Source organism: Podospora bellae-mahoneyi, chromosome 6, assembly GCF_035222275.1.
Source record: "Podospora bellae-mahoneyi strain CBS 112042 chromosome 6, whole genome shotgun sequence".
Classification (NCBI taxonomy): Eukaryota; Fungi; Ascomycota; class Sordariomycetes; order Sordariales; family Podosporaceae; genus Podospora; species Podospora bellae-mahoneyi.
The window spans coordinates 3,791,572-3,809,696 of record NC_085885.1 but is presented as its reverse complement, the minus strand read 5'-3'; the positions used below and the strand labels follow the sequence as shown (position 1 = coordinate 3,809,696).

The window sequence follows — 18,125 nt, the reverse complement described above, 5'->3', positions numbered from 1 at the left end:
TGCCTGTACCCATCATATGAGCTGTCGTCTCTTCCGGAAGTTTGCCATGTCCGTTCCCTTGCTAATCGATCGTATAAACTCTCGCTGCTGACTTCCCGTACCTCTGGCTCCTTTTCCTTGTTGCTTGGTTTTGATGAATAAATGGCGAGAATGACTGCGATGAAGAAGACGATGGCAAGGGGAATCCCGATTGCAGCTGCAAGTTCGACGGACCCCCCTATCGCGTCGGCGGTCGCTGAAGCTCTGCCTCGAGAGAGCAGTGCGGGCATGTTGAGGACAGGAATAGATAATGGAGCTTGGAAATGGCGGAGCATATTTTTGATGTTCTTCCCTCTCGAAGCAGCCACTAAGTGCTTTTTATGTCTTTGTGAAGCGCCTTGGTTGCTATCACTGGATCGATGGTAACCAATCAATGGCGACGCGGAGCCGAGTCTTGGAACCAACACCAGTCCAGCTGTGACAGCTCTTGTAGATCAGACTTATGCATGCAGAATCCTCCACCAAAGCTCAAGGCGCTTGGGGACTGTCAAACCAACAAAAAAAATCTAGCACAATGCTGTGTCAGTCAGGGGTTCAGGGGTCAGGGGGGTTAGGGTTGATAGAACAGTCCCCTTTTGCGTCGGTGGTTTCCTGTCCTCATGATGATGCACTGGACATTGAACCAATTGTTCTCAAGCCAAAGTCCGAGCCAGGATGACGGCTATTGGACATTTCTTCACTGTGCAGCAGGCTGTTGGGGGCAGTGCCGCCTGAACGAGACCAATCGACGCATCGACTCGCTCTCCGATGGAGTGCATATTGCATGTCCCCGCATGCGCAGCCCAGGCAACGCCAGGCAGGACGGTCTCACAGCCTGCCTCAGATGCCAACACTCTGAGCAACCGCGGGGTATATCAAGATGATCCATCTCATCCAACATCCAAGTTCCCCATCACTCATCCTTTCTCTTCTTTTGAAACCGACACAAAGCCACAGATACAACAACCATGCCGAGTGACAAGCCGCTCCAAGACGACGATGAGTCGTACTCCATCATCGAGCGTTTGGCTGATGCCATCCGCATCGAAGATGACCTCCACGCTGGCACCGAGGATCGCCAAAGGCTGGTTCAGGATCTCTACGAAGGCCCCAAAAAGTGCCAATGTTGCCTGAACTGGGTCCACGAGATGCCCCCTGACGTGGAAGTCGACCAAGACAACGAGGACTGCACCTATCCTCTCATTGTCCGCCGCCGTGTTCTAGCCACCATGAACGGCAACAAGAAGCGGATTGAACTCCACTCGATTGAGATCCGCCATCCCCAAGTCCGGGAGGTGCTATTCGATGTGTTTGAGGGATACGATAACCTCGTGAAAGAGGTCAAGTTCTTGATCTTCAAGGCACCGTTCCGCCCATTCTTCTGGCGCTGGGACAGGTTCAACGCCGCCATCGACAAGGAAGAGAGTGAGGTTGTCAAGACCATTCTGATCCAGCTGAGGTCCCTTGTCAGGGCCGACCTGGCCGAGGCGTTTGCAGTCAAGGAAGAGCTCGTCAGCCACGGCATCATCACTTTTAAGCACCTGTGGACCATTTTCCCTCCAGGCGAGCTCGTGTACGAGACTCCGCGTATCACCAGACAGTCAAACCTGGGTGACTTCTTCATTGTCACCGAGGTGGAAGCCCCTCACGATGACCCCGAGCGCTACCAACGCCATCCACGATACAACCTCTTCTGCACAGGCACTTCATGGAATGGGTCTAGCTTTGGCGCCACGAATGACAACATCAGTCTCTCTAGCTTCAAGGGCACAAGAAAGATTGCGGACATGCGAGTCGTTCCGGTAAAGTACCTCGAGGATGCCGCCGCAATCAAAGCCCGATGCCTCGAAAGGGGAAAGAGACATCACGAGCTCGCTGGCATCACCTACAAGGCATATCTCCCTGAGAAGGCAGATGAGATGAGCGAGTCAGAGCGGAAACAGCACACCAATCGCATCATGTTGGATTCCCGGAACTGCCCCAGAAGAACCTTTACCAGACACCTGAGCGAGGTAAACAAGCCGCAGCTTTACACTGAGCTGATTACGCAAGCTCCGGTTGACGCTGCCCCGCCCGGTGGTCACCGTCCTCTTGAGGACAACCCGCTGAGGCCTCGATACCGGCAACCAATTCCAGTGCACGACTACGACGCACCATACGACGAGCCGTACGCCAGACCTCCTCCACGACCTCTAGTTGTCGAGGACGATCCTATGGCGACAGGGACAGAAGACGGCGACAAGAACAAGAAGCAGGTCCTCGATGAGCTCGAGCTGTTGCTTTTGTCTTCTTACATGCATGGCTATTGCCTCAAGGAGAGAAAATGGGGTAAGCTTCTGTTGACTTTCTTATCAAGCCAACTTACTGACGACGGCAAACAGATGACTTTGAGGTGGATCGCATCATCGACGTTGAGAAGAACACCAAGCCCTTTGATAGCCTTGTGCTCCCGGACGGTTACAAAGATCTCATTCTGTCCTTTGTCGAGAATCAGCTCAAGGATGGAGAGGCCTTTGACGATGTCATCAACGGCAAGGGCGGTGGTCTTGTCATGTTGCTGGCCGGTGATCCAGGTGTGGGCAAAACAATGACGGCAGAGTCTGGTATGTTCCGCAGTATACCTCGAGCGCTTGTGTTTGTAAATGATTGGAAGCTAACTTGTGTGCCTCAGTTGCTGAAAAGATTCATGCACCGCTGGTCAAGATGGAGTTGTCGGACCTCCTGAAAGACGAACGGGATCGTATGCCCGAGAGGCGTCGGCGCGATTCCCGGTCACGCTCACCCGTCAGCAGCCGCGATGACGATGAGCTGACCAAAACCTTCTCGCTTGCCGCCAAGTGGAAGGCCGTGCTCCTAATCGATGAGTGTGACATGTATCTTGAGAAGAGGAGTGACGACTCCCCGGAACGAAACCGGCTCGTGGCCCGCTTCCTCCGTGAGCTGGAGTACTATCCTTCTCTGCTGTTCCTCACCACCAACAGAGAACGTGTTCTGGACCCGGCCATCTACTCGCGCATCCACCTCACCATCAACTACCCTGCCCTGGACCTGTCATCACGTCTCGCCATCTGGAAGACGTTCCTGGGCATGGAGGAGGGAGAATTCGCCTCCACGGTCACGGATGAGGAGTTTGACACGCTAGCGTCGATCGAGACAAACGGCCGCAGGATCAAGAACATCACCAAGACTGCAAGGATGATGGCCAAGAGATATGATAGAGGTATCACTTTCGAGGATATCAGGAACGTGATGCGTATTACGGAAGGACTGCAGATTTGAGGGAGCAATGAGTCAGAACAGGACGGGGGGATTCAGATTGAAGTCTTGCCTTTCGGGTTTTTCACGGCACCTAGCAATGTCCTAAACAGGCAGCTTTTTCCTGCTCGAATGTCATTATCAAACCAAATGCTAAACATAGACTGATAACCCAGCTAATGGTGTTCCTTCAGGTGATGTGCGCAAGATGTAAGCCTTCTTCATTGCTGCCAGCTGACCTGTTCTGAACACCCTCATCATGGGTTGCTTGTAGGCAGTCAGCCATACACCGTGGGTAGAAGGAAGCCATGGGATGCTTTTGCCCTTGCTCATTACTACGCAACCGACGCACAAGCCCCCTATTGGTCCTCAAGATGGCCACAAACATGGGACGATGAGACGTAAAACACAGGGAAGGAAGGTGTGCCCCCCACGTGCCAATGTCTAAACCCAGGAACCGATAACCTGGGTCAGTCATATCAGGCATCTCTTGCTCGTATAGAACTTCATAGACTCACCATCTAGAAAGCTCGGGCCGAACGCCCCTAGACTCAACCCCTGAGCATAAGCATTCGCCAAGGGTCAGCATTAGCCCAGTTTGGGCTTGGTGGGGTGGGACTATTTGCTTGCGTGTGTCCTCACCGATGAAAGAGCTAGGGACCGCCAGCCCGGGGCAAAGACCCTGGGCTGGAACTTAAGGTCCGCAGGAGCTGGTTTGTGGCGCGGTTGCAGGGCTGATGACCGAGCCCCCCCCCCTCCCCCGGCCCCGGGGACATGTCTGTCCGAGTTTTCGGACTTGGATCAAATTCAGGAGCCCTGGACGCGTCTGATCCACGGGGACCTTTTGTGTTTTCCTGGTTGTGGGCAATGCATGGTGAACACCAACGTACCAGAAGAACTGTGGCGAGGTGGTCAAATTTGGTTGACATGTTAAAGCGTCAGGGGTTGGCACCCATGTCCCGACCAATCGCATGTTATACGCAGCCTGGAAGGATGGCATAATCTCATGTCCACCTAGGCGAAGTAATCGCGTCTGGTCGTTCCACACAAAGTGCTTGGTATGGGTCGACTAGCTTGGGTACCTAGTCTATGAAAGATGTAGATGGGCATATAAGTTATCAAGATTCCCACAACTGATCTGCATTACCTATCTCCCCATCTGGCTTCTCAACCTTCAAAGTTCAGACTCAACCACCCGTAGTCTTCAAGGTCACTCGAGTTCACAGAGTCACAATGTCTGTCTCAAGGTTGAAGGCGTGGCTCGGGGCCGGTCTGTTGGCGACAGCGCAACTCACCTCAGGTTACGCTCTTGACCTGGGTTCAAAGGGTAAGTCTCCCTAGATTGTCAATGACCTAGATAATTCTCAAACACTGATAATTTGCAGAATCCGTCGAAGCTGTCACATCCACTCTTTCTTCTCTGGCCTCCAACGCCCCCAGACTTGCCCTGAAGCTCACACCAGAGGGCTTGAAGAAGCAGCTGGAGGACCCCGAGTTCATCGCCAGCTTGGTTTCAGGGGTTGAGAGTCTGATTGATGGCCTCAACACTGGCCGCCACAGACGTCGGCTCACACCCAACGTCGCGCCCCTTGTTCCTCAGGAGCATCGTCCCAGCGCGGCTCTTCGGAAGCGCCTCGACGTGGATGGTGTCCAGATCCCAAGCTTCGAGGAGTGGTTCCAGATTGACATTGACGATCTTGGACTGAGCGCTGTCTCCACGGCCAGCTCCAAATCCGGCAAGGAGGCGCCCCCTGCACTCTCCAAGCTGACGCTGGAACTTATTCACCGACTGAACAAGCTTGACACTGTTGCCAGTGTCCACGCTTTGCAGCAAGGTCCACCTCCTGCTGTTAATCCTAATGATGACCCTCGCAGCGGAAATCAGGGGTATTTGAACGCTGCCCCTCAGGGTATCAATGCTCGTTACGCTTGGACAATCACTGGTGGTGACGGTGCCAGAGTTGGTATTGTTGACATGGAGCAGGGATGGTATGTTGCTTCAGCCCCTCTTTGATAGACCACTTGACTGACTCTCTGAATAGGAACCTCAACCACGAAGACCTTCGTGCTGCCAACATCACCCTCATTTCTGGCCGCAACAGGGACTATCCCGACCACGGCACTGCCGTCCTGGGCCAGATGCTCATGGCAGACAACCAAATCGGTGGGGTCGGCATCGTCCCCGCCGCCAAGGGCCGAGTGATCTCTCAGTCTCGTCCCGATGGCTCGTACAATACGGCTGCGACCATCTTGGACGCCTGCAACAACATGGCCAGCGGTGATATCCTCCTGCTTGAAGCTCAAGAATTCGACCCCGTGGGCGGCCAATACTACTGGCCCGTGTCGGTGGCTGACGCGAATCACGAGGCCATCCTCGTCTGTACCGGCAGGGGAATCATCGTTGTCGAAGCGGCGTGCAACGGCGGGAATGACTTGGATGCCTACCGCAACCTGTCCAACAAGCGCATCTTCAACCGCGCATTCCCCAGCGAATACCGCGAGTCCGGTGCTATCATGGTCGGAGCGTCCAGCGCGTCGGTTCCCCATTTCCGGCTGGGCTACTCCAACCACGGCAGCCGTGTTGATGTCTACGGCTGGGGCGAGAACATCGATACCACATTTACCAACGCCGATGGCACTGCCAACAACCTGTACACCACCGGCTTCAGCGGCACATCCGGGGCTAGTCCGATTATTGTGGGTGCTGCTGCCGCCGTTCAGGGTATTGCCCAGGCGAGACTTGGTCGCAAGCTGAGCCCTGCGAGAGTTAGGACTATTCTGACCACCTCTGGCACCGCCAGCCGCACTCCCTCTTCTGATCGCATTGGTGTTCTGCCTAATCTCAAGGCCATTATTGACGGTGGGCATATCAGAGTGTAGACGGGGTACGGAGTGACTGGATGGATAGTGGATAGAGGCGTTTCTTGGGATTTTCGACGAGATCTTGGGTAGATTATAAGTTGGAAAGAATGATTATTATCAGATAAATGTTATTATCCATTGGTCCTTTGCACTTGCTGGTTTGCCCTCCCCATCACCTCGACGCTGGTCCGCAGCTGTAATCCCACTTCTCACAATCCTGCTCCATCTTGCAGAGCTTGCCGTAGACCTGCTGAATCTCGTACCTGTCCAGCTTCCCTGGGTCGCACTGCTTGACGACCAGTAGTCCATCTTGTATCATATCCAAGAAGTCATGCAAAAACCCGGTGCATGCTGGGTCGGCGTGTAGTCTCTTGATGAACTAGAAATGGTATTGGGAACTGATCTTGGAATGGGGAATGTGAGAGGAGATGGGAAAATGTGTCAATGTGTTAATGTGTTAATGTGGGAATATGGTAAAGGGGACAAGACATACCTCGGTGACAGCCGGCTTGACTATTCCCTTAAGACCCCCTCTTTTCTGCCCTTCCATGCTGTGGTCCTCCTCGATCATGAAGAAGGTATCGCTGGTGATCTCAGGTGGAATGAGACTACCACCGTACAAGATGTCCAGTTTTGTTCTGTGCTTCAGACTTTCAGTGCTAAAGGGTCCTGCTCTAAGCTGTGTGAATTCGTCGAGGAGCTTTTTCCCTCCCATGAGCCAAGTGACAAACTCTAGGTACAAACATCCAAGCGTCCACATATCGTACTGACGGCCTTTTGGATCTTGGTTGGAAGGAAGATCGCACTCGGGTGCTCGATAGTTGTAGGTCATTCCGACATGAGAGAGTGGCTTTCGGGATATGGTGCGATGAGAAGATGTGGAAGCCAGGCCAAAGTCTGTGAGCTTGAGGGTGCCTCGACTCTTCCATGTGGAACAATAATCCTGAGTTGGGCCATCTTCAGCATTGTCTAAAAAGACCAGCACATTCTGTGGCTTGATGTCCCCATGATGGCCAAATGGTTCCCGTGGACCTGGCTTCAGGGTGTTGCCCAGTTTTGAGTTGGTGCTTGAATACTCGTGAATCTTCAACACACCGCTTGCAATTCCTTTGCACTGATGTGCCACCCATTTCACAGTGCAGTGGTCCATTTTCGGGCTGGCCTCAAACTTTTCCCAGTAAGCAAGTAGGTCGGATTTGGCGCAGGGGAAGATCAGGAAGAAACTGTTTCGCTGTTCATAGGTGGCTAGTAGGGATATGAGATGTGGGTGTGCAAAGTTGCTGAACTTCTTCAGCATGTCAACTTCTCTTTTGAAGTGATCTTTATTTTGGGAATGGAGACGCTTGATGGCGAAGGTGCAGATGCATGATGGTTCTCGAGGACACTGCAGTGTTTTATTAGGACCCGCTTCAACCCGCTCTTATCTGCCTACATTTGATCCGGGATTATGTACCGACCTTGAAACTCTTGTGAAAGCTATGATGATCAGGGTGAAGGATGGCCCTGAACACCCGACCTCCACCACCCAACAGCTCTTCCTGCTGACTATCGACAAAGGGATCGTTGGATATGGCTTGCTTGTTCGGGTCCGTCAGAAAAGGCATGATGATCCCGTCCTGTAGAACATAGTGCTCGACTTCCTTGTACAGCTCGCTTCTGGCGAAAAAAGGGGCCAGAGTGACGAATTGCCACGATGCGAAATTCCGAATCTGTAGAGGCGACCAGCTCCCTCGGAAACACTTGAGCTGTTTGTCCCGCTCCCTCGAACAACGTAAATCGCATTCGCCAGGTCTCTTTGGGTTGCTGACTCTGACCAAGGGCAAATCCGAGTCGTTGATGTTTTCTTTGAGGAACTTGGTGATAGAAGGAGACTTCTCGACAAGGACCAGGATCGCAAAGATTTTACGAAACGTTATGGTCTTTGTTTTGGGCTTGTCGCCCTCTATATAATTCTCGGTTGTCTCGGCACAAATCTTGCGCGCGTATCTCCGGATGGTTTTCTCATCATGGGTCTCTCGGAGGGGACCTGATAGTTCCTTGTAGACAGATTCTTCGGTGATGAGCAGAGGTAACAGATCAATAGGTATGAACCCTTTCTCTTTCTCTTCGTCATCAAGTGGGTGGAGAGAATGAAAAAGTTGTGTTTGGAGCGACTTCCTGTCTTTGGCATGGTTGCGACTTTTTCGCCGCTGGAGAAACCGAGATTTCCTATCTGGATCGCGCATGTATTGGCCGTTACCGAGATCTGTGATCTCGCTCGGTTCGACTTCATGGGCCGGTTTGTGGTGTAGATCTACTATTGGTACGCCACCGTCCCCCCGGAATGGTGCACGAGCTGTGTAGTTGACTCTGGGTGATTTCCGGCCGCTTGAAGGTGTCCGCTCTTCCACCTTCCACAACTCAGAGTCTGACTCGTCGATGATACCCTTTCGATCCAGCTCACTGGTGACTAGTGTATCGAGTCCACCTCCAAGTTCAACAGGACGTCTAGATCTATCCTGGAGGTGTTCTTGCTCTGATGATACGAGACTGCTGCCTGAGCTGGACTCGGTGTCAGAGTATTCTGTTGCAAGATCACTCTGGTCTCTGGAACCATCGTTTGCAGACGTATGCGGCGACTGTCTGGTGTGGTACCCCGAGGAAGCGAGACTAGAGGCTTGATGAATGCTTGGAGAAGGAGTCTTGGCAGAGGGTGATGCAGCTTCAGATTCCATGTTCGAGTTGTCGACCTTCATGTTGAATACCGGTGTCTGAGGTTTCATGGTGGGCAGTCGTAGTCGCCTGTCACGGTAATTGTTGGAATGCACTTGATATCGAGGGAATATCAAGACATTTCTTGTCCATTTTGACGCTCAATTCCAATGTTGTCCAAGGTAGGTAAGGACCAACCCACGAGAGAGCCTCGTGGAAACCATTCCGCTGAAATTTGCTAGGCATTTTGAGTCGCTCATTGGTGTGCAGCAGAGACCAATCATGTGCGTTGAATGGGTTGAACTGGGGTGAAACTCGACACCAGACAGCCGGGGCTGAAACTCCAGTCGGGTGGGATGGGAAATGTACGTACATGTTATGCCTCGCCCTCCTTACACAACATGTGGTACGCGCCCAGGAGGCATTGGGGGCCTCATGCAAGCAGGTAGGGCGCCTATGGAAATGCGCCTCACTCCCTCTTTGCCCGGGCAGACAGGCCACACCGTGTGAGTTGTGGTCGGTGGGTGTGCCGTGCGCGACGCTTGAACAAGTTCGGTGAGCAACATCACTAGGTCTGACGGTATTCATGTTGCCAGGTCATGGGCGACGACGACCTAGGCCCAAATCTGGCGAATGGCACGTCCACCGAGAGTGAGGCACAAATGTTGTTTGCAATGATATAAGACTTGTCTGCCCATTTCTTCCAGTCGATCGTGGATGAGGACGGCCTGGATCTCTTCAAGATGCCGACAACTTGAACCACCCATAGAACGGCCTGCATTCGAGTTCGCTGTTACCTACTTCCACCACTCACAAGATTGGGAACTGTCCACGTAAATGATGGAGGACAAACTTCAGCTCGAATGCACACAAAACCTTCCAGCGAGGGCCATAGACCCTCTCAAGCTGATAGGCCTGTTACGCTCCCAGTTTGGACTGGGTCGCTATGAGATATCCGTGGGAAGGCTCTCAAATCCATCCAAAAAAGGAAGATAAAAGACATGTCAGAGCTGACACCTTGGTAGATGATCAGAAGCTCCTACAACATCCGCACCCCCAGACAGCTTTCTCTGGACGAAATCGCACAGTGCAGAGGGATCTAAATTCGGGCAACGGTCATGACGGGCACCCAAGTGGCAATGATGTAGGACGAGGCTGTCATGTTCACGCCCTGTTTTGCGAAGAATAATGATACGTGCCGCATGCGCAGTGCCATTGTGATGACAAGCCCGTGTCGCCCTGGAAATATTGGGGTATCTTATCAATGGTGGCGCATCATCCAGTCCAGTCAGGGTGGTGTGCTTGATGAGGGGGTCGAAGCCAAGAAATGGCATGAGGATGGACCAGGCTGCGGGAAGCTAGTACAAGTTCAGTGCCCCCTAACTGACGCCAGTCAAAGTCGTAAAAGTGTCTTAGAGTACCTACCCGCGTTATTATTTTTTTCATCTTCCATTGAGCTGACACATTGTCATTTACCGCACAAGATCATTTCCATCTCAAACAGTCTCATCATGCAAGATGCCGCTCCAAGAGGAACCAAAGTTCATCTCTAAAGAAGACCGAAAGGCATCTTTTCTGGCCAAGAAGAGTAAAAAGTCCTCTCTTGGCTCAGACATTCTGTGCAACCTACAGAAGAGTGTTTTCGATGAACACATTCGAGAATTCCTACCCAATACTTGCGTCGAGACTCTTCTCACCCCAGCTGCTGTTCGTCGGGAACTGCATCTGTCCGATGACCCGGAGTTGGAAGAAGAGGTTGTCAACTTTGTGATGAAAAGTGCCCCCAAACTTTTTATCACGTCACTGCTGGCCGGACTTACCAACAAAGACCAGGAGCTAGCAACAGCCATGATACAATTCGAGACAAAATCTGTGAACGACAACTCCCTACCTCTTCCTGACAGCACATTCGTTGACGAAGCTGGTGAATTTCTGGAACCATGGACTGAGGTGTCCAGGCGCAGTTTTCGTCGAAACCAATGGACGGTTCTCGTACCAATCATCTCAGAGAGCAACCCCGAGCTGGATCTTGATCCGGACTGTATTCTTCCCATTACTGAAAAGTCAAGAGCGGGCGAATCAGGTGCTTTCGGCGAAGTTTTCCAGGTCAAGATCCACGAAGAGCACCATCTGAATCCCATCATGAAGGTTTGTTTGCTTTTCCTCAGAACAGGTCTCTCGCATGTATTAGGTGCTGATCTTCAGGCTCACATAGTATGATGGCAAACGAGCCGATGTTGCCATCAAGGTCATCAGGCCGGTTTATCGCGACACCACGGATGAAAATGAACTGGATCAACTTCGAGATGAATGGGTACGCGAAGTCAAGGCTCACATTGAGATGCGCAACCTCAAACATCAGAATATCATCGAGTTTATCGCCGCCATCAAGCGTGGCAGTGACCGATATCTGCTTTTTCGCTGGGCAGAGGAGGGAAGCCTGAGAAAGTTTTGGGAAATGCCTGAACACAAGCGTCCAGTCGTGACAAGAGAGCTTGTCCGAGCCATCATCATGCAGATCCAAGGAATGGCGGATGCGCTCGACAAGCTGCACAATTACCGCTACGGAGGAGGCTCATACCGGCATGGAGACTTGAAACCCGAAAACATCCTGTGTGTGGTGGGCCAACCACCTCGAGACGGCCAGTTCGGCTTTCCTATTCTCAAGATTTCCGACATGGGACTTGCAAAACATCACAACATTGCTACCCAACTGCGGCACAACACATCAACTCAATACACGACAACCCGCTACGAACCTCCCGAGGTGGCCTTGAAGTCCGAGCTTGGCCGTTCCCGACGATACGACATGTGGTCATTCGGATGCGTGATTTTGGAGATGATGATCTGGCTGCTGTATGGCACCGATCATCTGGAAAGGTTCAACAGCCAGATCATCGACGAGGGAAGACATAGAAGCCACTGGTTCAAGGTTGACAAAGATAAAGACGAGGCATTCGTGCATCCCCATGTCCAGGCGACAATCAGAGCCCTGTATTACGATCCAGAATGCAAGGCAGAGACTGCACTGAAGGAGCTTCTCACCATCGTCAAGACCAAACTTCTCGTCGTGGAACTGGACCCTCCAGCCACACCCGTCAGCAGTTCAGCCCCCCCAAGGTCCACCAACGGCTCTCGCGCATACTCTCAAGAACTGATGGAGCGTCTAGATGATATCGTGGCTCGAGGTAAAACCGACGAGTCATACTGGTTCACGGGCGCCAGCCGCGAGCACATCAAAGACCTGAAGGTCGATAGAGCACCAGAGTCTTCCTTCCTTTCGCCAAACTCAGCGGTAGGAGGAAACCGGCCCCTTCGACCTAGGCCCCCTTTGAGGCCCCTTGGAGAGAATGGCGGTGGTATAATTCCTGATGTCGGATTCGAGGATCAGCCAAGCTTGATGGTCCCTGTGATTACAGTTGTTGAAGCAAAAACAAGACGAGTATGATTACCGGTCTAACGACGCTTTGATTTATGCTAAGATATCTCAGGATGTATGACTCCCCACAAACCCACCTAGGACAGGACAATACTTTGAAGGGCATAGCTAACCGAATGCCCGCGGCGCGGATATAGGAGGTAAGCACCAGTAAATTCCGCTGAAATGAGTTAAAAGACAGAGATTCTGACAGTTGTGTTTTAGTACGTAAGTGTTAATGCTATTCCCTGAGCGGTTAATACATTGTAGACTCGCATGGCTGACAGGTAGCCTTGTAGCGTGTAAGTGCATTCTACGATCCTTAATTGTGGTAGAGATGATTCCGGCACTGACACTTGATAAGCAGAACGTAAGGAATCTTGCCCATCTGCGGAATGTTGAAGGCTAACCATCTTAGGCCGTAAGTGACTTCTGAGATTGAAATCCTTGCGGCGATCAGTTAACCAGAGAAAAAAAGTCAAAGGTAGGTAAACATTCTCTTTCAGCTGGTATCACCTGATATTCTTGTCATCCTGATGTCTAACATCATCTAAAGCTTGACAGAACCGAGTATCCCGTCGACAACAAGTTCGCCCGGCAGCTTTTTTCAGCGCTGAGCGTTCCAGACATCTTCCCAGTGAAGCTTGCGCAAGCTCGCCTCTGTGGAACCTGCGCCGCGTACGATCTCTGCGTGCCTCAATTTCACATTACAGACACTCTGGCAGAGCTTGATGTCAAGCGTGCCCTGTGTGATTTCTGCAAGTTGAGGTACGAGGCATGCCACCATATCAACCGGGGCCTGGTACAGACAGTCCGCTTCGACCGCGAGCAGTCAATGCTCAAGCTTAACGAGAATCCCATTCCGGTCTTGTCAATCTGCCGAAGCCCTGGTCAGTGCTCGCCAATTCTATTCCCCGGTCAACCTATATTAGGTACTAACGAGGAAAAGATTTCATGGCGCCAAACTCCAATCACATTCAGATTGGGTTTCCCAGCCTTCCAGCGCCTGCTTCGACCACCCACTTTGCCTTTCTGACAGAATGGCTCAACGATTGTGATGAGAACCACCGAGGATGCGATCCGGTAAAGAAATACCCACCTCCCACCAGACTTATTGATCTTGGCAGCCCTGACGCTCCCGTCGTGCGTCTCATCCAAACAACAACCACGGAGACCGTCAAATACATTGCTCTCTCGCATCCTTGGGGCCAAGGCCATTCGTTTTGTACTTTTTCTCACAACCTTGCTCAACACAAAGCAGCTATTCCTGTGCGGAGCCCCAACTTCCCTGACACCTTCCGTGACGCAATAGCCGCCACTCGTGCTCTAGGTGTTCGATATTTGTGGATAGACTCCATATGTATCATCCAAGGGCCCGACGGCGACTTTGAGAAAGAAGCCAAGAGAATGGAAGATGTCTTCAGCGCAGCCTATTGTGTCATTGCCGCAAGTAGCGCACGAGGGCAAAGGGATGGGTTTCTCAGAACCAGAAAGGAAAGGCAATTCCTTCAACTACGTGGCGAGTCCAGTAGTTCCACCCAGAAGGGCAGTCTGTACGTCTGCCGGTTTATTGACAACTTTGCGGAGCACGTGCTGAATGGGCCCTTGAGCAAGAGGGGTTGGGTCCTGCAAGAACGCGCCTTGGCCCGAAGGACAATCTACTTTACCGACTGGCAGACCTACTGGGAGTGCGGCTGCGGAGTGAGATGCGAAACCCTGACCAAGATTGACAAGTATGTCTGGTGTTTTTACCCCTGAATCTCTGAGCCTTTCTTGCGCCCCACTTCGCCTGTTGTTTACATCGCCCCTGCCTCAAACTCTACTTGAATTTTGTCCTCGGTCATACTGACAAAAAAACACAGTAAACTCGTCTCCTTTCTCGGCGACCCGTCCTTCCCATCGAAACTATCAAGCTCCCTCTCCGACAAAGGTTTCGACCGAGGTGAGCGCATCCGCTTCTACGAGGACCTGTACCGACAATATTCCCGCCTCAACTTCACCCGCCTCACCGATCGCCCCGTTGCTATAGCCGGACTTGAGCAGCGAATGATCAACAACCTGAAGGCCAAAGGCGGGTATGGAATTTTTCATGACGGCGGCAGCTTGTTGTCTCGATCACTGCTCTGGAGACGTGGCGCCGAGGCATCGACATTGAACAGGGTGGACTTTTCGAAAGCCAAGCAAAAGGAAGGGAAGAGCTTGCCTAGCTGGAGTTGGATGGCGTATGACGGTGCGATTGACTACCTGGACTTACCGCTTGGAGGTGTCGACTGGAGGAATGATGCGGTGCTTGACCCGTTTTCTTCTCCCAGCTCGGGTCGCAATGATCCCTCAAACGAGACAGCCGTGTTAAAAGCGATGGCACGACCATTCGTTTTTGAGCCTGTTGGCGAGCGGGGAGAGAGTGTTGATGTTATTCTGGACGCTGGGAATGCACAAGGAGTTACGGGATGGGAAGGGTGGAAAGCGGTGGTTGTGGGGACCAGACGGATAGCAAAGGGGGAGATTGTGCCTGTGGATCACAGAACGCATTACTTGCTTATTATCACGGCTCTTACTGAGGGTGATGGCCATGAGACGATCTATCAGCGAATTGGAGTGGGCTATATGCCGGGTGGGTTTCTGGGTGAAGAGGGTGTTCAAAGAGTGACCGTCGGATGAGGTGAGAATGTAGCAAGACGTGTTTGGGAAAAGGTCTTTTATCGTAACGAGCCTATTTCATATCTCTGCACTTTTTTTGTGGCAACGTTTCAAGTAGGATGCGTTTTGACGTCTTCCTCATCCACAGCCTGAGGTGATACTGTATGCTCTGCTATGTGCTACTCACTTCGGTGGGATAAGGGTCACGCAAACCAGGCTGCAGGTTCAGGGACTCGAGTTTCAAGTAAAGCATTGGCGACATGTTGTGCGATCTCACCGAAATAGAATCATGCAGTGCTACACCACATCTATGAACCTATTGGACTAAATCCAACGATGATTGACGATCGACATCGTACCCTGACTCACCCACTGCATCAACACGGAAGGCTCCGTACTCGGGTCTAGGCAAGTCACCAACAATATACTTGCCAGTTGATGGTCTGACGCCCATTGGACAAGATTAAACGGGCAGCTTCCACTGCATTTTCATGACAAGGACTGGTACATTCTAGCTTAAGATGCCAGGCGCCCATGCTGGATAAATTTATTCCATGTGACTGAAAGGACGTCGTCCACTTTGCGCTCTTTCTAACGAACGATTTCACAGCATCTTTGGTTGTATATTATCAAAACACTCTTCTTTCCATTGACTCAAGACTCAGCATCTTACATGGGTTGATGACAGCCGAAAGGCAATGGATCATTTAAACGCCAACCACATCTACCATCATGGACACGGCTATGGGCCTGTGGCTGATCCATACACCGGAGTTCCTCCAGGACATTATGATGCTGCCCCGTCGACAAGGGATTTTGACAGCACGACTCAATGGGTCAACACTCTGGAAGGTCCAAGCGCTGCGAGCAGCAAACGAGGGCAAGAAGGGCCACAACCTGCCTTCACCCACGACTCCAATCGGGAACTGAAGGGTGTACGGGTCTCGAGTCACCGGTCTGAAGCCGCGAGTGGTGCCTTGACCAAACCACTCTGGAGGATATGGATGTTGGAGATGCTATGCGTTCTTCTCAGCCTACTTGCCTTTATCACCATAGTCGTCACACTCTTCAAGTGCGACCGCCAGAAACTACCAGACTGGCCACTGAAAATCTCACTCAACACCTTTCTTGCTTTCTTCACTACCCTTTCCAAAGCAGCATTCATGGTTCCAGTATCAATAGCAATTAGCCAAGCTCAGTGGTCCTGGTTCCTGGACGAAAGACCGCTGCACGACTTTCACGTCATCGACCAAGCAAGCAGGGGACCGTGGGGCTCTATCGTTTTGCTCACTCGAATCCGTACGAAGCATATCGTCGTCATTGGGGCTTTCATTACCATCATAAGTGTGGTAACATCTCCAATAACACAGTTGGCCATCAGCTACCCAGTTCGGGAGGTTGTGGCAGCCGAGCTTGCAGAAGTTCCAGCGGTTCGCACCGTCATGTCGCCCAGAGATGAAGTCACGTTTGCGACGCGCACTGCAATGCTGGAAGCCATTACTCCCGACGGAAAGCAAAGCCGCAGAGTACGCATGGCACCTACTGGAGCGACCTGTCCGACTGGCAATTGCACCTTTGATGTGTTCCACTCCTTGGGCGTCTGTGTGGAGATGGTCGACATTTCCTCAGCGATAGTCGTGCAAAGCTGGCCGGGTCCGGAGCCTGGAGAGGAGGCTGTTGTCAAGAACAACGGGTCTGTGGTTATGATGGGCGATCCCTTTTACCCCAGACGCACCATATGGAACGCCTCTCTCCCCGGCACGCACGTCGATCTGGTTCACCAAAGTCGAATGGCTGCTGTGTCCGATATGCTCGTGGGCAACCAGACCGTTGGGTTTGCAGACAATCCCACTTTGATGGCGACACGGATAGCGTCGTTTGTGGAGCTCTACACTGTCCCTATCCCACAGGACGACGAGAACATGCGGCAGCTGACAGATATGTCCAACGGCTCCAACATTGCCAGTGCAACACACCAGTTTCGACACGAAGCCCTCGAGTTTCTGTTTCACCTATGCGTCCAAACCTACAACACCACTATCCGAAATGGTATACACGACAACCAGCTTATTGCTACCACTTCACAGCCAACACCGGAGGACTCTGACTTCTTCCTCAACATGAACTGCAGCTCCAAAGTGGGCGTGCCCACTGGATGCCGTCATAGCCCGTCGTCCAAGTGGAATATCACGCTGCATCTCGAGAGCCCACCCAACTCTTCGATTCCGTCGGGGAGCTTCAGTGCCAACTACCGTGCCATGGAGTTCATCGCGGGCGAGATGAAGACATACATGATGGGATCTGGGCGCGAAACATACTACGAGAGGTGGGACTCGCCCAGCCGTGGGGTTGTAACAAGAAGTGACTTTATCAAAACCATCATGCAGATGGTCTTGTACACCGAGACGACCATCATCAACACGACGGCGCGAATAGATACCATGACATATCTCTTCAAGAATATCGCCACGAGTATCTCTTACCGGTATTTTTCTTTTCACATGATCGGGCATATTGCTTTGACTGACACTCTCTCAGACTTAGAACGACCGATCAAGAACTCCAGCTGTCCAGCGATGCTTTCAATGTCACAGGGCAGGCGTGGAAGCAGGAATCCTATGTTCACATCACCTGGCCGTGGCTGACCTTTTTGGCGGTTGAGCTACTCGTCGCGTCCATCTTCTTAGTTGCCACCATTATTGGACAAGTCAGAATGCGCAAGGCAGCTAGACACGAGGCAGGATCTGATTATAGTGAGATGTTTTTTGACTACAAAGACGCTGCCATCGCCCCTCTCCTCGCTCTTGGTCAACAGTGTCGAAGTGAGGCTGGCGGTGGACTCGGGCCCAGGGGGGTGATGGAAAAGGTTGCAAAGAGTCTTCGGGTGAAGATCGATGGGAATGAAGTGGTTGTTTCTAGGAGTGAAGTCTGGGGAGTTTGACATTATGGGGTGAAAAGGGCAGCTGAAGGTGCCAAGACGGTTTTGCACATAGCCGCTAGTTCGAGGTCCGCAGAACAGATCCTCTGTGGCGCAATTGGCTAGCGCGTCTGACTGTTAATCAGGAGGTTGGAAGTTCGAGCCTTCCCGGAGGAGTTTGTTTTTCTCTCTTTTTCCTTGAAACATACCTTTTTGGTGATGTTACATCTCGAGTCTTTTTTCACATGCGCAGCACTCACAGAAAGTTGCCTGATGAAAGCGTTGAAGTGAACAAGCCTGTGTAGGGTTAGACTTAAGGCGGAA

The 18,125-nt window shown here is 51.9% G+C and overlaps 7 protein-coding genes and 1 non-coding gene across 8 annotated transcripts; 6 read left to right on the top strand and 2 right to left on the bottom strand.

Moving 5' to 3' along the window:
• Positions 1 to 659: 659 nt before the first annotated feature.
• QC761_610510 (uncharacterized protein) lies at positions 660 to 3,297 on the top strand (the record flags this gene model as incomplete). The annotated part of the gene is made up of 3 exons (XM_062881459.1): positions 660 to 2,346; positions 2,400 to 2,621; positions 2,690 to 3,297. The coding sequence occupies exons 1-3, from the start codon at positions 987 to 989 to the stop codon at positions 3,295 to 3,297; spliced, it is 2,190 nt and encodes a 729-aa protein (XP_062730201.1). The 5' UTR covers positions 660 to 986.
• A 1,209-nt stretch (positions 3,298 to 4,506) lies between these two features.
• QC761_610500 (uncharacterized protein) lies at positions 4,507 to 7,122 on the top strand (the record flags this gene model as incomplete). Its single annotated transcript, XM_062881458.1, has 4 exons — positions 4,507 to 4,600; positions 4,659 to 5,262; positions 5,316 to 6,571; positions 6,629 to 7,122. 3 exons carry the CDS (start codon positions 4,507 to 4,509, stop codon positions 6,151 to 6,153), a joined length of 1,536 nt encoding a protein of 511 aa, XP_062730200.1. The 3' UTR covers positions 6,154 to 6,571; positions 6,629 to 7,122.
• Positions 6,234 to 9,144, bottom strand: QC761_610490 (uncharacterized protein). Its single transcript, XM_062881457.1, has 3 exons — positions 7,593 to 9,144; positions 6,629 to 7,519; positions 6,234 to 6,514 (listed from the first exon to the last, which is right to left on the bottom strand). Exons 1-3 carry the CDS (start codon positions 8,895 to 8,897, stop codon positions 6,308 to 6,310), a joined length of 2,403 nt encoding a protein of 800 aa, XP_062730199.1. The 5' UTR covers positions 8,898 to 9,144; the 3' UTR covers positions 6,234 to 6,307.
• A 285-nt stretch (positions 9,145 to 9,429) lies between these two features.
• Positions 9,430 to 9,929, top strand: QC761_610480 (uncharacterized protein; the record flags this gene model as incomplete). Its single annotated transcript, XM_062881456.1, has 2 exons — positions 9,430 to 9,783; positions 9,852 to 9,929. The coding sequence occupies exons 1-2, from the start codon at positions 9,664 to 9,666 to the stop codon at positions 9,927 to 9,929; spliced, it is 198 nt and encodes a 65-aa protein (XP_062730198.1). The 5' UTR covers positions 9,430 to 9,663.
• A 415-nt stretch (positions 9,930 to 10,344) lies between these two features.
• On the top strand, positions 10,345 to 12,274 carry QC761_610470 (uncharacterized protein; the record flags this gene model as incomplete). The annotated part of the gene is made up of 2 exons (XM_062881455.1): positions 10,345 to 10,974; positions 11,042 to 12,274. The coding sequence occupies 2 exons, from the start codon at positions 10,345 to 10,347 to the stop codon at positions 12,272 to 12,274; spliced, it is 1,863 nt and encodes a 620-aa protein (XP_062730197.1).
• Positions 12,275 to 13,198: 924 nt separating this feature from the next.
• On the top strand, positions 13,199 to 14,905 carry QC761_610460 (uncharacterized protein; the record flags this gene model as incomplete). The annotated part of the gene is given in 5 exon segments (XM_062881454.1): positions 13,199 to 13,775; positions 13,791 to 13,977; positions 14,107 to 14,156; positions 14,175 to 14,746; positions 14,762 to 14,905. The coding sequence occupies 5 exon segments, from the start codon at positions 13,199 to 13,201 to the stop codon at positions 14,903 to 14,905; spliced, it is 1,530 nt and encodes a 509-aa protein (XP_062730196.1).
• A 478-nt stretch (positions 14,906 to 15,383) lies between these two features.
• Positions 15,384 to 17,825, top strand: QC761_610450 (uncharacterized protein; the record flags this gene model as incomplete). The annotated part of the gene is made up of 2 exons (XM_062881453.1): positions 15,384 to 17,369; positions 17,423 to 17,825. The coding sequence occupies exons 1-2, from the start codon at positions 15,583 to 15,585 to the stop codon at positions 17,823 to 17,825; spliced, it is 2,190 nt and encodes a 729-aa protein (XP_062730195.1). The 5' UTR covers positions 15,384 to 15,582.
• Positions 17,826 to 17,904: 79 nt separating this feature from the next.
• QC761_0099940 lies at positions 17,905 to 17,978 on the bottom strand. Its single transcript has one exon. It is a non-coding gene; the product is annotated as a tRNA-Asn (tRNA).
• Positions 17,979 to 18,125: the final 147 nt, after the last annotated feature.

Excerpts from the sequence above, each read along its gene's own strand:
- QC761_610490 (XM_062881457.1), bottom strand. The coding sequence starts at position 8,897 with ATGAAACCTCAGACACCGGTATTCAACATGAAGGTCGACAACTCGAAC. Across the intron at positions 7,520-7,592 it reads GCTTTCACAAGAGTTTCAAG|TGTCCTCGAGAACCATCATG; the intron begins GTCGGTACATAA and ends AAAACACTGCAG. Across the intron at positions 6,515-6,628 it reads TCAAGCCGGCTGTCACCGAG|TTCATCAAGAGACTACACGC; the intron begins GTATGTCTTGTC and ends TACCATTTCTAG.